The following is a 14265-nucleotide window of genomic DNA, read 5'->3' as shown; positions in this document are numbered from 1 at the left end:
ATCATCACAACTTTTTTTTTAATATTTTGCATCAAAACATTTATTTAGCAAAGTATTATACAAATTATTCCAAGTATTAATGAATTTTATGTATAGTTTTACGCATCATGTTGAGCTATAAAAATTTGTACCAGATTTTTAAACATGCCTTGATGCTTATAAAAGTAATAAAATAAATATAATAAAGATATGACCCAATACATACATACATATACACACGCACACACTTTTTTTCTTTTTGAAAACAAACAAGAAGCACAATCTTGTGTACATTCTAGGGACACTTGTAAAGCGGAGCTCTACATGTTGCCATCTTTGATATTTCTCTTCGAAAAATTTGACATATTTGGGGTACTTGTTAGTATGTTCTTTTTATGGTTAGTTAATTAAGGTTTCCAAAGAGAGAAATCTCGAAAGTGTTTTGTTCAATGAATTCATTGAACACTAAATTTTTAATCTATCTATATGTTTAAACTTTCTATTTCAGAAACTTAAACGTGTCATAAATCCTTTCTTAGTTTTATTTTCAATGATTTAAATCTACAAGTTGCAATTTTTTATTACTTTATTTTTTTTGTGTAGTAGTTTTTTTTTTTCATCAATAGTTATGATAGATTTTGTGTATGTTTATTATACGAGTATGTGTGAGGCTAGAATTTTTAGAACATATAGACCCAAAGATACTCGTCAAGACCTTAAAAAATTCTGCCAATTATTCAAAATGAAAGGACTTAGGAAGAAATACTCATTGTTATACATAACATCAAATTTAAATGATGTCTTCTCTAGACTCTCTATAGGACACATACCATAATTTCACTTCATCACTCATGGACCCATGGACTTCTAGGGTCTCAAGATTTTACCAAGACTAAGAATTCAAGAAAACCCAAAGGTGGCGATGGTTTGATGACCAGATTCACCACATCTTAGTCCACACCAGCTGTAATCATTGTGCTCTTTGACTCTTTTGATTGTTCTAAAAATAATCTTGGGCTTCATGTTGTTGGTCGTGCTACTTATAAACTGTACAAACTCACATCTTCAAGAGACACAATGTTGCCACTTCCGTTGGAACGTGGACCAACATGATGTCATTATTTACAATACTGGTTTGTTGTGCTAATCAATCTTTATTGGGAATCACTTGAAGCTACTTTGCATTCTCATAGTCTCATGGGAATCACTTGAATCTTTATTGGGAATCACTTGAATCAAGTCCCTGAATTTTTATTGGGAATCACTTGAATCAAGTCCCTGAATTCCTCTGAAAACAGCTAGACACAAGAATTCAAGCTATAATCATACAAATGAACACAATGAAACTCTCAATATTAGACAAAAGGTGTGAAACTAGCAATTGTAATCAATTTTAAACACCTACTAGAGTCATTGCTATTACACACAGTTTATCCAGACTAATGGGAAAATATTGCGACAGTTGTGTGTCCTGAACTGTACATAGATCTCTGAATAATGCAGTGCAACAAACTCACTCAACGAAAAAGAAAACAAAATGCAGTGTAATAGTGAAGATCCCAAGATATCAAGTTGGAAAAATTCTGGTAGAGCTTTACAATGCTAGAAAATTTTGCAGAACGCATGCTAATACTAGAATATAATAAGAGAGCAGTGTGTTAATCAAGAATCCAAATCACATAAACACATGTTTTGCCAAAAGCAAAGACAAAGTTCACAATAGAAATAAAATAGCATGACAATAAAGTATCAAATAGCAAGTACAATCACACATAGTAAAGACAATTGGAGAATATGTATATAGGCTGACATAGTGGTTGGGCTTCTGATCATACCTGTGGTGTAGCCATGGAGCCATAATGGGGCTAGATGGCTGGTGCGGTTTGAGTGAAGTTGCTGGGGATGGGAATGGCAAGGCTGTAATTGGTGGAGGGAGGTTTCCTAGGAAGGGCCGAAAGACACTTTTGTGGCTGTGTGTTGGGTTATTGGTTGGGTTCAATTGGTTGTGTGTTGGGTTATTGGTTGGGTTCAGTTTGTGTTGTTAAGTCGCTCTGCAACTTCATGCCTTATTCTGTATCTTAAAGCTATCCAATCATTATGGGAAGGATCGTTTCATTATGTTTTTATTTTTTTATACAAGATGAATATTTACTGCTATGCTATTTCATAATGTGAATTGTTTGTTTTCATAATGTACAGGTCGCAGTTGGTAGGAGGCTTGGGGTTGAAGAACCGCAACTCATGAAAATAATGCGAGCCACTCTACATACACATAATGAGTGGTTCAAACTTCAGATGTGCAAAGATCGGTTTGAAGGTCTCCTGAGGATCAATTCTTTGAAGGAGGTTCATGCTCCCTTCCTCACTTCCATGTGTACCTCTAAGTCGCATACTGACAGCTGCACGAATGGTTCATCTCAGGCTACTGTATCTTCAGGCACGAGACCATCAGAAGATGGAAGTAGTCCAACTCAAGATTCTTCACGAGATGCCATCTGTGATGAAGGTGCAATTCTCAAAGTAATGGTAAGTTATGGTTTCTTGCCAGTCTCTCCCTTTCTCTCGTGCAAAATTTTGAAATCCTAGTTAACTAACATGTGCTCATACGTTTTGGGTTTTTTCTCGCAAATCATGATATATTTAATGGAAATATAGTCTAGTTTCATTGGCAGAACTTTTTATGTAAAATAATTTGCACCAAATTTATATACGCTAATCCTCATGATAGAGTAGTCTTATTGTTAATGCAACATTGATATACTAAAGCTCTTTGATTTGTTGTGTCAATGGTATAGATAGATTTTTTATCCCTCGTTAGTTTCTTGTGTTTGTGATTTTGTTTGTTTGATCCCTCCTATGGCTATGCCGTCAAATACACAGTTGTTTTGCTATTTTTACTGTGTTTTAGGTTTTCTGGATGATGTGGGGAAAAGAAAATTGAGAGTAACAATTATTTTTTCCATTTTCACTTATTTTTTGGGTATAAATTTTTTAACATAGAAAATATTGAAAATGATAGGAGTGTTTCTTGGGCAAGTGTGTATAATATTCTCTCTCTTTTCCATGTATTTATGGATGTGTGCAGGAGTTTTTGGCTTTGCCTAGGGCCGATGCTATCCACCTGCTTGCACAATACAATGGAAATGCGGAGACGGTCATTCAACAGTTATTTGCCTAGCCTTTGTGAAGGAATATCTAGTTTACTATTTTGAAGAGAGGCCCAAGTATTATTTTATTCAAATTTGTGAATTTATGATATGTGTACAGAATACAGATAGCTGCAAAGAGAGGCTTTCCTTAACGTTTGAAATCTCTGTACAGATTCTCAATTTTTATACTCAGTTTTCATGAGGAAGTTGTGATCAATAAAATAATTATTCTGATTTATGTGGCGTTCTGAGAATAGTAAATGATACTTTTAGGTGGAAGAAAAAGTGGTTATACTTGCTGAATCAAGTTTTTAACATTTTTGGGAATAGTAGCAAGGTAATATAATTTCCATGTTTGGTAAGTTAAGTGTGAAGAAATTTCTTGAAATTTTGCATTTTTAAGAATGTAGTATTTTCACATTTTAGTAAATTTTGATTTCCATGTGGAGGGTGGAAATGGTAATTCTCTTTTCATGAGAATGTTTCGCAAAAAATGAAAGATCTTCTCATCCTAATATTTAAATTGGATGATCACAAACCTTCGCCTTTGTTTTCTTCTCTTTTCTGGTTGGGATTTTTTTCTCTCTCTCCCTTTTTTATTTAAATTATGCTATTTAGTGTCACAAAAGATGGGATTAATCCCGGATTTTGATTGATGATGTAAATTTGATATGGATTGTAATTGGAAGAGAAAATGTGTCATATCTAGATTATTCTTTTTCGAATGATTAGATGAATTCCTTTTATTGAATGAAGACCAAAGAGCAATATTGTTCTCCTTATTATTTCATTTATAATTCCCCTTATCCCGCGTAGTGTCCGATTGTGATTTATGTTGAGCAAAGTTCAAGTTGTACTCGTATCTCTTTCAACGAACTTATGCAAAGTTCTCTTAGATTTTCCTTTATCTTTCTACTTATCTTTTAATCTTTTATGTTTTCAAAACAGGTTCTAGTATAATTTTCTGTTTACAGGTATTACTCATTAAACTAAAAATGCATGTAATTTAGTTTTTCATGTGTGGGAAACCGGTACAAATGGATGACACAGCAAAAATGTTCTATCAAATGAGTCACATATTGTGTATATTTATATGTATTATAAATATTTTTACAGCCTACTATACGTCCAAGTATTTTTAAATTTAAGTCTGACCAAATAGGTCCGAACTCAACAAAAATTACTTTTATTACACCAGCGTATACACACGCATGTTTCAATAACGCTTTGTCTTCGTCTCACGTTATTTTTTCTTCGCGTTCTTCCTTCTTTTTCGCTTTCCTCTTCCGTCTTCACATTCCTTTTTCTTGGCGTTCCTTTTTCTTTTTCGCGTGTTTTCTCTCAGTCGTCATTATTTTATTGTTACTGTTGTTGCTATGCTTTTTCTTTTCCTCCTTTTAATTGAGGTTCATTTGGATCCAAAAATGAATTCGATGTGTTTTTGTTGATGATTGAGTCTTTTTGACTGCTTGTTTAAAATTGAACTAATTTCGGTTCATTTGTGAAATTAATTTCGGTTCACTTGATACTGCTAATAAGTGTTTACCAAATTTTTTATTTCTTAAGTAATTTCGGTTCATTTCTTAGTTTAATTGAGATTCATTTGGATCCAGAAATAAATTTAATCAATACTTATCAGCAGCATCAAGTGAACCTTAATGAATACACAAATGAACCGAAATAAATTAAGAAATGAACCGAAATTATTTAATGATGGCATAAGAGAAAACCAAAACTAATAAAGATATGAGCCAAATGTTGGTGTTATTTGTAATAACGATAAGGAAGAGGTGCGAAAGAAGAAAGAGGAGGAAGAGAAGGAGAAAGAAACAAAGAAGGAGAAGGAAACGTGTGATTTAAAAAGTTGTTATAACAACTTGGTTAACTTTAATTAAGTATTTTGGTTAGGCGTAGAATTTTATTGATATTTTTAACAGTGCAATTAAGAGATAATACTCAATTTGGTCTCTAAACTTACACGCGAGTCTCAAATTAGTCTCTGAAGTTTCAATTGCCTTTATTTAGTCCCCAAACTTTGTGAACATAACTCATGTTAGTCCTTGAAACAATTTTCAACATACAAACGTTAACGGAACACTGTCGTGATAGCCGGATGCCACACTAAACTTTATAAAATGATGTCGTTTGGTTTTGGCACTAAAATAACCTAAAAACAACATCCTAAATGGTGTTTATTAAAATTTTACCTAACAAAATAAGTAATACGATACCGTTTTTGAGCTATTTAAATGTCAAAACCAAAACTGCATCATTTTACAAGTTTTAACTGACATGTGATAGTCTACAACAACGCTCTATTAACGTTTTTATACTAAAAATGGTCTCAGGGACTAATATGAGGCACGTTTATAAACTTCGGAGACTAAATAGAGGCAATTGAAACCTTAGGGACTAAATTGAGACTTGCGTGTAAGTTCACAGACCAAATTGATCTCGTGCAATTAACCATAAAAGTAGTTGAACATTTCATAGCAAAAATAATTAAGTTTTTGCAATAAAAGATATTGAGTGACCCAGTTAAAATTTGTAATTAAGCCTAACTATTTTTTTTCTATTTTGTTTATTTACGTGTCTTTCTCTTGTACCCTTTTTGAACATTTGTAATTAATATTTAATAAAAAAATCTACTTTCGTCCATAATGATCAGAATTGGACCGATCTAGTCCGTCGGGCCGAAAAAATCAGTGAATCAGTCACGGGATCGGTCCGGATAGATCAAGGAATCGGACAAAGAAAATAACTGGTTTGATCCGGTTGGTTCCGATAAAAACCAACAAACTAACCGGTTTTTGATATCCGAATCGGTTCAGAATTAAACAAAAAAACCATAGGCCTAGTTCAGTACCTCACCCCACCCCCCAGCTCTCTCACTCTCACACCCACACACAGGCACAGCGCCGCGCCCCTCCCCCAGCTCTCGCTCTCACCTCAGTTCACCGCCACCGCACGCTCGCCTCCATCGCCGCGCCTCTCACCGGATCCACCCGCATTGTGTGCTCTCGCCGGATCTACCACACGCTCGCGTCTCTTCCGCTCGTCGTCCCTCGCGTGCTCATCAGCAGCGGTCTTGCTCCCTCTGCCTCGTATTCTGCTCACCTGGTGTGCCCCACTGCTCGCGTCTTGCCTCCCTTCCTGAAGCTGTGCTTCCTGGTGAGTGCTCGCGTCTCGCCTCCGTCCCTCCCTCGCCTTTCTTCCGTGGGTGTTGCTGCCTGCACTGCACTGCTTGTCTGCCTGCACTGCTCGATTCTGCCGCTGCAACAACAGTCAACAGGTAAGCTTTTTTTTTTTTTTTTTTTTTGTTTAAGCTTGAATATCCGTATGCGATGTGAAGTTCTAGGATTGCCTTCGGCGTCCCGGGGCCTTACATCTTACATTATTGGACACTGTTACCATACTGAGAACCTCCGGTTCTCTTTCCATACTTTGTTGTTATTTTTCAGATACAGGTCGTAGTCCATCTCGGTGAGATTGCAGATATGGTGACAGAGCGGAGTATGGTTCCTTCTTGGTTTATTTATGTTTTTCTTTGTTATAGTTGCTCTCACATCTTTTGTATATTTATCTTTATGGCCTTAGAGGCTTATTTGAGAGAATAGTTGTATAAGCTGTTTTTAACTCCAAACTCTGTATGTCTGTATATACTAGTCGGCTTAAACTCCGCAAGTCACGACTAGTCCCCCATTATTATTATACTATTATATCTATATATATTCCATTCTTTTTGCATCTATATCTTGTATCTTATGTGTTAGCTTCGTGTGAACGTTTCGCGCTTTTGTAATTCTATCTTTGAGCTCTATCCTTCATCAGGCTTCTAGATTATATTATTTCCTTCTATATATATAAATATGTATAAGCCTCAGGACTGTCGTAACCTCTTATTAACCTTTGCTTTACGGCAAGAGGTAAGGCTATGCAAGCTTTTTTTTTTTTTCAGTTATTTTAATATTTTATATTAATTTTTAATAGTTGATTTATTGATGTTATTTTTGTTAATTTTATTGTTGTTTGATTTATGAATCTGATTAGAATATGTCAGAGGTTGAACTTGAAATGTTAAAAGGTTGAAATGTTATTGTTGAATTAGTTTATGAATTATTTTACTGATTATGAATGATTTTGCTGATTGTTGAATTGGTTTATGCATTGGTTTTGTTGATTATGAATACAGAGTGATTTTGTTGATTGTTGATGGTTGCTGCTGTAATGATGTTGAACTTTTTTAAATGCCCAGACTTCGAAATTACTCATTGGATATAGTTTATGGATTCTTAATTTTATTCTATTCTATTAAGATACTATTACCGTAGTGACTAATTTTTTGTTTATTTTTGTATTAGTTATTTTTAGAATGTGAGACTTAATTGTTGTTAAAATTTTGGTCAAGAAATTTGAAATTTTTATTATTTTATATTTATATTTAAATAAGACCAAGTCAATTGGTTTAATTCGTGAGCCATCGGTTGAATTAGAGACTCAATGATTCAGTAGTCTAACCGGTTCCATCACCGGATCGGTTTTGACAACAAAAAAAAGGAATACCTGCAGGAAGTGGGGCAGGGAATGGGGTGGGGTTCAGCTGAACAAGGATTCCTCTCTCTCTCTCTCACTTTGCCCAAATGCACAACACAATTCCGAACTCAGCAAACTTTGAACTGCAGAACACCAGCTGGCAATGGCGTCGAGCTTGCAGAAGATTGAAGTGGACGAGTCTGTCCTCTTGCGTGTCACTCATTCTAACCTCAAGACCTTCACTCCTGAAATTCGTTTCTCCCTTCAGGTTTATCACTTCAACAACAACGACTTTGCCTTCAAAGCTTTCTCTGTGTTTTTTCTTCACTATGTGTAATTCTTTTTCTGACATCAAAATTGCTTTCCTTGATTTGATTCTATTTGATTCCTCTGTTAGATGACAGTGGAAGCTGTGAAAGACAAGCTATGGAGAAAAACTGGTACTTCTGTGGAGTCCATGCACCTCGAGCTCTATGATGACGCGCGCAACAAAATTGCTGATCTGACTGATAATTTCAAACCTCTTGGCTCCTATTTGCCTATTGATGGGTCAGTAAGTTTCATTTATTTTTTGCCAGTAAACTTTTTCTCAATTGCTGTCACTTTTTCCCAATTACCGGGTAATCCTATTTTACAACTGGTATCAAATGACATAGGGGAGGAATAAGAATCTCTTGAAAATGCCTTAGACTGCACTTCAATGTAAAAGTTTCAGTCTAGGGGTAGTGTCCATTACTGATATGAGAAGGATAATTACAAAGGAATTGAAAGAAAGAGCCTGGGTATTAAGGATCTCCACGCCCTTAACTAGACTATTTAAGACAAATATCTAAATTAGTCTGACATGCCTTAATTTAATTCTTTTTCTTGATCAGTAATTGCTGGGTTGGGTTAGACAGTGGTGTGGTTTCTATGTTGCAGTCACTTGTTTTTTTTGGGGCCATGTAAGGGTCAAAATATGAGAACTACAAGAGTTTTTAGGTTCATATCTAGTCGAGCATAATGCTTGGTCTGGCCACTTTTCTGCCTCTGATGTTTTGAAGGTGATGGTGTTGTCTGGCTTCCCATGATGCGCTTTTTACAAGCATCCCATTTTGTTACTTTTGCATCCGTCTTGTTAGTTTTTTCTTCCACTGTTCCTAGAAGCAGTCAATTTCTTTGTTTTAGTTTGTCAGTCTGATGTTAGTTTTTGTGTTCTTCTTTGGCAGGTTTTGTTTACATGTTGTAGATCTTGATCCATCATCTGTTACATCTGGTGGCTGGCTGGAAGATACTTCATTGGTGGAAAAATATACAATATCTGAAGAAGCCTATAATAAGCGTGAAGGTGTGATCCACCTTGCCCACTCCCTTATTCTTCTTCTTTTAACTCTTTTTTAGAATGCTAAGTGTGCATATACAAACAAGTATATGAATTTAATGAAATTTTAGGATTTGTATTATCTTTATTCTTTATTGAAAAGTTCAATCATGCAAATATCAACTTCAATGTATGGAGGATCTCTTATCCTCCATTTCCTTGTATTATTCTTCTCTCCATCTTAATGGAATTCTTCTTTTATCTTAAAAACAAAATCCATGTATATATGATTAGCTTGGAAGTATATCAGTATATGCGTAGTACTCCTACTTTCTAGTTCATTGAACACAATGTAGATATCTACCTTTTCTATTTACTTGTATGGTGATTTTTATCATATTTTATAGCTGGTAGTTGTTAGGTGGATTTTGGAAAGCAACAATGCAAGCTGCTAGATTCTGGAGATTAGTTGCATAGTAATCAGTGATTTTTGGTTGGATAATGGGTTAATCAGTGATTTTTGGTTGACAAATGGATAATGGGTTTTGTTAGTCTTTGTATGACTATAATAGTGGTGTACATTTTGCAAAGAATCTGATTTATCACGATTTTGCCATGCATATTGATGCTGTTAGATTTCACTTCATTGGGGATGTTGGAACACTAGGTAGTTCTGTTGTGAATCACAACTTATAATAACGCAGATATAAACCCAAATCTGTTCTTACTAGAAAGTTTAGCCATTGCCCAGAATATGTAATATTTCCAACTAGTGTCTTGCCAGGGGCAATTATGGGGATACTATGTTGAGTTGATCTTGAATGATGGCATGGGGAGAATACAAGTGACGCGAACATTTTTTAAAGCTGTTTTGTATTTTACCACACATTTGACATCACATTTCACCTTTTCTTTGATTTTCCCGACAAATTCCACTGTGGTCTCTATTGTTCATTGGTGGTTGAATTTCATTGTATTCTGTGTCTATTTCCTCCTTTTCTATTTTACTTTGAAAACCTTTATGGAATGAATTCTTTGCACAGATACTGTTGATGGTATTGCTCCTTAAATCCTTATTTAAAGATCTTTCTTTTTTGTATTTCTTTGATTTCCTCTTTTAATTTTATGAAGCTAGTGCCTATTGCCATGTATTGAGAATTTGTTTAATCAAGTGAAAATAAGCCAAGTTTAGGGGGAACTCTTTCCGACCAGAATGCTTCCATTGCAGGAAGATGGATTTTGGATGCTGATTTGGTTGTAAATAAAGTGGTATGATATGCAAGGATGAAGAAATGACATTAATCTTTTGAGAAAACTCATGATACTTTTGGATGGGGCAATTAGTATTCTTTAGGGGGAAAAGGGATTTGGCTCTAAGTGGAGAAGTTGGTTTCAGATTTTCATTCTAATGCTTCCCTCTTCTGTGATTATGATAGGTCACTATTAGTTACTACCAGTATTTAATTAATATGGGGTCTGATTATTTATGTTGATTCAGGCACTTTTAGAAAGTACAAAGAGAAATTGACTCCCAAAACTCCATCAACTATTGAGGCAAAGGCAAGCATTTGATTGCTTTACTCTGTTTCACTCATCTCTAATTGCATGCATGTACGGCATAAATACATGTATAGTTTATTAGGATATTACATTATTAGTTCAGATGGGCCTATGTGCCAGCTTCTAGTTAAAATTCAATGATTTTTTGTTACACAGATACCAGACACCCACATGGAAGATCTCTGTGCTAATATCAAGGTTTGCCACCTATTATCTCTATTTTTTATTTTTATTTTTACCAACCATTAGACTTGTAATTAAGTTTTTCACCTTTACCTCAGTTATTAGTTATAGGTTTAGGTGGAAAAGTAGGAAAACAGAATTGGGATATTATGGGCTACGTAGAGTTAGATTGACATGAAATATTATGATGTGTGTAAAACACTAACAAACCTGTCAATTATTTATACTAATAGTAAGGTCATGAAATCTAGTAAAAATTGTACAACCCTAGCCAGCCAAATAAGGCTAACAAAATAAGGTGAGTGATATTTGCCTGAAAAAGCAGTAGTTGTCAGAAAAGATACTTTTGAGAAAATAAGGAGACTTTGTGGTAGTAAGCTCAGTAGAGGTTGGGGCAGCCAGAGATATGCCGTTTGAGAATTTTTATCATCAGAAAGTGAGCAAAGTGACCAGCGAGTGAAATTGAAAAAGCAAGAAGTTGTGGTTGACAAAATTTCTTTTTATCTTACATCATTCAATAAAAAAAATATGTATGCATGAGGTACTGTACCTTTTTACAAGACTACTGTGATGAACTAACGCTATTTCCTAGTCTCTATCCTAGATATATTAATCTAGTTAATTCTGATATCTTCCATAATTCCAACATGGATGAAGTGATTGTCTCTGAAGGTTATCTGTGCGTTGAGGATTTGGTTGTTGAGAATTCACTGCTGTATCTGACTCTTTACAGGCTCCTCTTCTAACATACATCTTTCTTGTTTTGGGATTCCTATCTGATTTGTTAAAATCATTGTGGTTCTCTTGAAACCTTTATTCCTGATTCATGCATTTTAAGTGTTGTGTAAGGTTGTTATATGCAGTATATGCAGTTTCTTGTCAAAGTTATCGTTATGTTCATATCATTTAGCTTTGATTTTACTGAATTGATTGTTTTCTAACTGCGATCTTGTTGCCGTATTCTGTACAATTTCAAAAATGTTAAGGTCGGATCAAGATGTGAAGTTGAACCCGGCGAGAAAAGGGGTGTTGTAAAATTTGTTGGTCGGGCTGAGCCACTGGGTCCTGGTTTTTGGGTTGGAGTACAGTATGATGAACCCTTGGGCAAACATGATGGCATGTAAGTGAAGTTGATATTTCTATGTATGTTTTATGAATGAGAACCAAACACTATAGCAACCAATTTCATCCAACACTGTAGCAGGTTTTGCTAAACAAACCCATTATGATGCTCACTAAAGATGAGCTTTTGTTGAGTTTGAATTTCCGATTTTTTTTAAAGTTGAGTTTCGGATTTTTTTTTTCCTTGTGTTGAATGTTGACTGTAATGTTAATTGTGCAATGTTGGCTCTCGACTTTTTCTTTATGAATAAGTGTAAATTGTTCAGCAACCCATTACCTATGATTTTATGTACATTGTGGCACCTCAAAAACTTCACATAAATATCTTAGTATATTTCACGGTTATTACAGGGTTAAGGGGGTACGTTATTTTCAATGCCCTCCGTCGCACGGTGGAATGGTCAAGCCGGAAAAAGTTAAGGTTAGTCAAGAACCATATTGTGGTGACCCTCTTTATTAGTTGCATGAATTCTGTTAAAGCTTCAGAGTTGTAGCATTTGCCAATCTCCTCAAACTTTTGCAGGTTGGTGACTACCCTGAACGAGATCCCTTTGAAGAGGATGAAATATGAGTGTTCTTGAGAAGCAGCTTTCAACATATAGATTACCGTTTTTTTATAGTCAAAGACATTATTTTGAAGGTTTACACTTGTAGAATTTCGAGCTCCTTTATTTGGTGTTAATCATTTGTTTCAATGGAACATTCAAGATTGCTGCTATCTTATTACGGCCATGTGTAAAAGGAAACAAGACGGAGAGAATGTTGAATTTGGATCCGAAGTTTTGAGAGAGAATATATTTTTAAAATGCTCAAATTAGTCTTAAATTATATTTTTTGATGTCATAAAATAATAAAGAAAAGTAAAAAATTGTAATACTGAAGTGTTTTGAAATATATTAAAATCGAAGATAATAAAAATATTATAAAAAATTATTTTTTTTTTATTTTTAAAAAATCTAATTGAAGGGTCTAATTTTTTTAAATAAAAAAAAATTTAACAATACAAATCAATGAATGCGATTTTTGCACATCACTATTTAGCAAACAAGAAATTGAAGGCACCAATTTTTGCTGTCCCATACCAGTGAATTAACCTCTCTGCAACACTCTTGTCATACATGCCTAAGCAATGTTAGAGAAATGGACAAATCGATCCTGACTTTTTATTCTGCAGATATTTAAGTCTTTGACCTCTTCAAAATCTGGACACATTGATCCTTAAGTCTAATTTATCCAATTTTAAAAACTCTCACGTATACATTCGTATTAACAAGGTCAGTACCACAGGAGTCATCTTTGATTTTTCCGTTGGGTCAGACAGACCCAAGTGAACATAAGGGATCGATATGTCCAAATTTTGAAATGGTTAGGGACTTAAATGTATTTCCAAAACCTCAAGGATTTAAATGTCTACGGATAAAAAAGTTAAGAACCTATTTGTTATTTTCTCTTAAAAATAATCTGCAACCAATAATATAATTCATTTGTTGAATAATATATACGGAGGGGTTAAAGTAGATTTACATATATACACACCCAAGTTAAAAATAAGGAATAAGTATTGTTTTGGTTCCTAACATTTAGAGTCAAAATCAAAACCGTCCCTAATGTAGTTTTCGATTTAAAATCATCCTTAATGTTTTATTTGCTTTTAAAATCGTCCTTTGTAATTTTTTCGGACATAAATGCTCTTTCGTTTGTTACTGGTAGTTATGACAATAGAAAAGCATTATAAATATATAAGTAATGAAAAAAAAAGGGTAAAGTAATGTGAAATCCATTGTTGCAGAATCCACCATTGTTGACCTCTTGGAGGGAGAACTCCATGGCTTCCCAAAGCTCATTGTCTTCTCGAAGCAGATCTTCCTCTCATAGCAGACTGCTATTTTGCTCCCATAGTGAGAGGCTGGTGTTGCGAACCTCAGGGACTAAGGAAAACCCTGGTCGCAGATTCTGGGACTGTGTCTATTTTGAGATTTGTTGTTTTCTTTTCTTTTCAATTGAGTTGTTTGAGTGATGGAATGAAGAGTGAACACGGTGGATATGTGTAGGTTCAACAAGGGTGCAACTTCTTTCATTGGACAGATCCAGAGACAGAAGTAAAATACTCAGAAGTTGCAAGAATAAGGAGAAAGGTTTCCTCATTGAAATCAAGAACGAAAGTGGCAGAATGGAAGCTGAAAGTCGTTGCTGTGTTAGGGTTTTTTTTTGGGGTAGGTTGAGTTTGTGTATTTGCTGTTGCAGAATTTTTTTAAAGTAAGGCAACGGTGTATAATTCCATTGAACCTTGTTTGAAAAGTGTGTTGGAGTATGCTCTTGTTGTTGTTGTAGGTAAATTGGGTTAGAGTTTATTATTTAGGTGGGTACCCTAATTCTATTCTGTTGAATCTGTTTCAAGTATGTATGAATGACAATTATGTAAGAATGGTTGGTTTCTGA

General features: G+C 34.7%; 2 protein-coding genes across 4 annotated transcripts in view; both read left to right on the top strand.

The window, feature by feature from the left end:
- The window catches only part of LOC107626567, an 8652-nt gene extending 5286 nt beyond the window's left edge, over positions 1-3366 (top strand). The window contains exons 10-11 of one of the 2 annotated variants that reach the window (XM_016329474.2): positions 2179-2505; positions 3065-3366. In XM_016329474.2, coding sequence (XP_016184960.1) covers positions 2179-2505; positions 3065-3157 — 420 coding nt within the window. In that variant the 3' untranslated portion in view covers positions 3158-3366. The remainder of the gene's footprint in view (positions 1-2178; positions 2506-3064) is intronic. The other variant, XM_021118305.1, reaches the window with a different exon arrangement.
- LOC107626557 (tubulin-folding cofactor B) lies at positions 6002-12640 on the top strand. 2 transcript variants are annotated; one of them, XM_021118298.1, is made up of 9 exons: positions 6002-6299; positions 7811-7929; positions 8059-8210; positions 8870-8988; positions 10460-10521; positions 10678-10719; positions 11691-11824; positions 12178-12247; positions 12350-12640. In XM_021118298.1, the coding sequence occupies exons 2-9, from the start codon at positions 7825-7827 to the stop codon at positions 12395-12397; spliced, it is 732 nt and encodes a 243-aa protein (XP_020973957.1). In that variant the 5' UTR covers positions 6002-6299; positions 7811-7824; the 3' UTR covers positions 12398-12640. The 2 variants fall into 2 exon arrangements, with proteins under 2 accessions (XP_020973957.1, XP_016184950.1); XM_016329464.2 differs by having other exon boundaries at positions 6002-6420.

Source organism: Arachis ipaensis, chromosome B01, assembly GCF_000816755.2.
Source record: "Arachis ipaensis cultivar K30076 chromosome B01, Araip1.1, whole genome shotgun sequence".
Lineage (NCBI taxonomy): Eukaryota > Viridiplantae > Streptophyta > Magnoliopsida > Fabales > Fabaceae > Arachis > Arachis ipaensis.
This window is presented reverse-complemented; position numbering and strand designations above follow the sequence as displayed.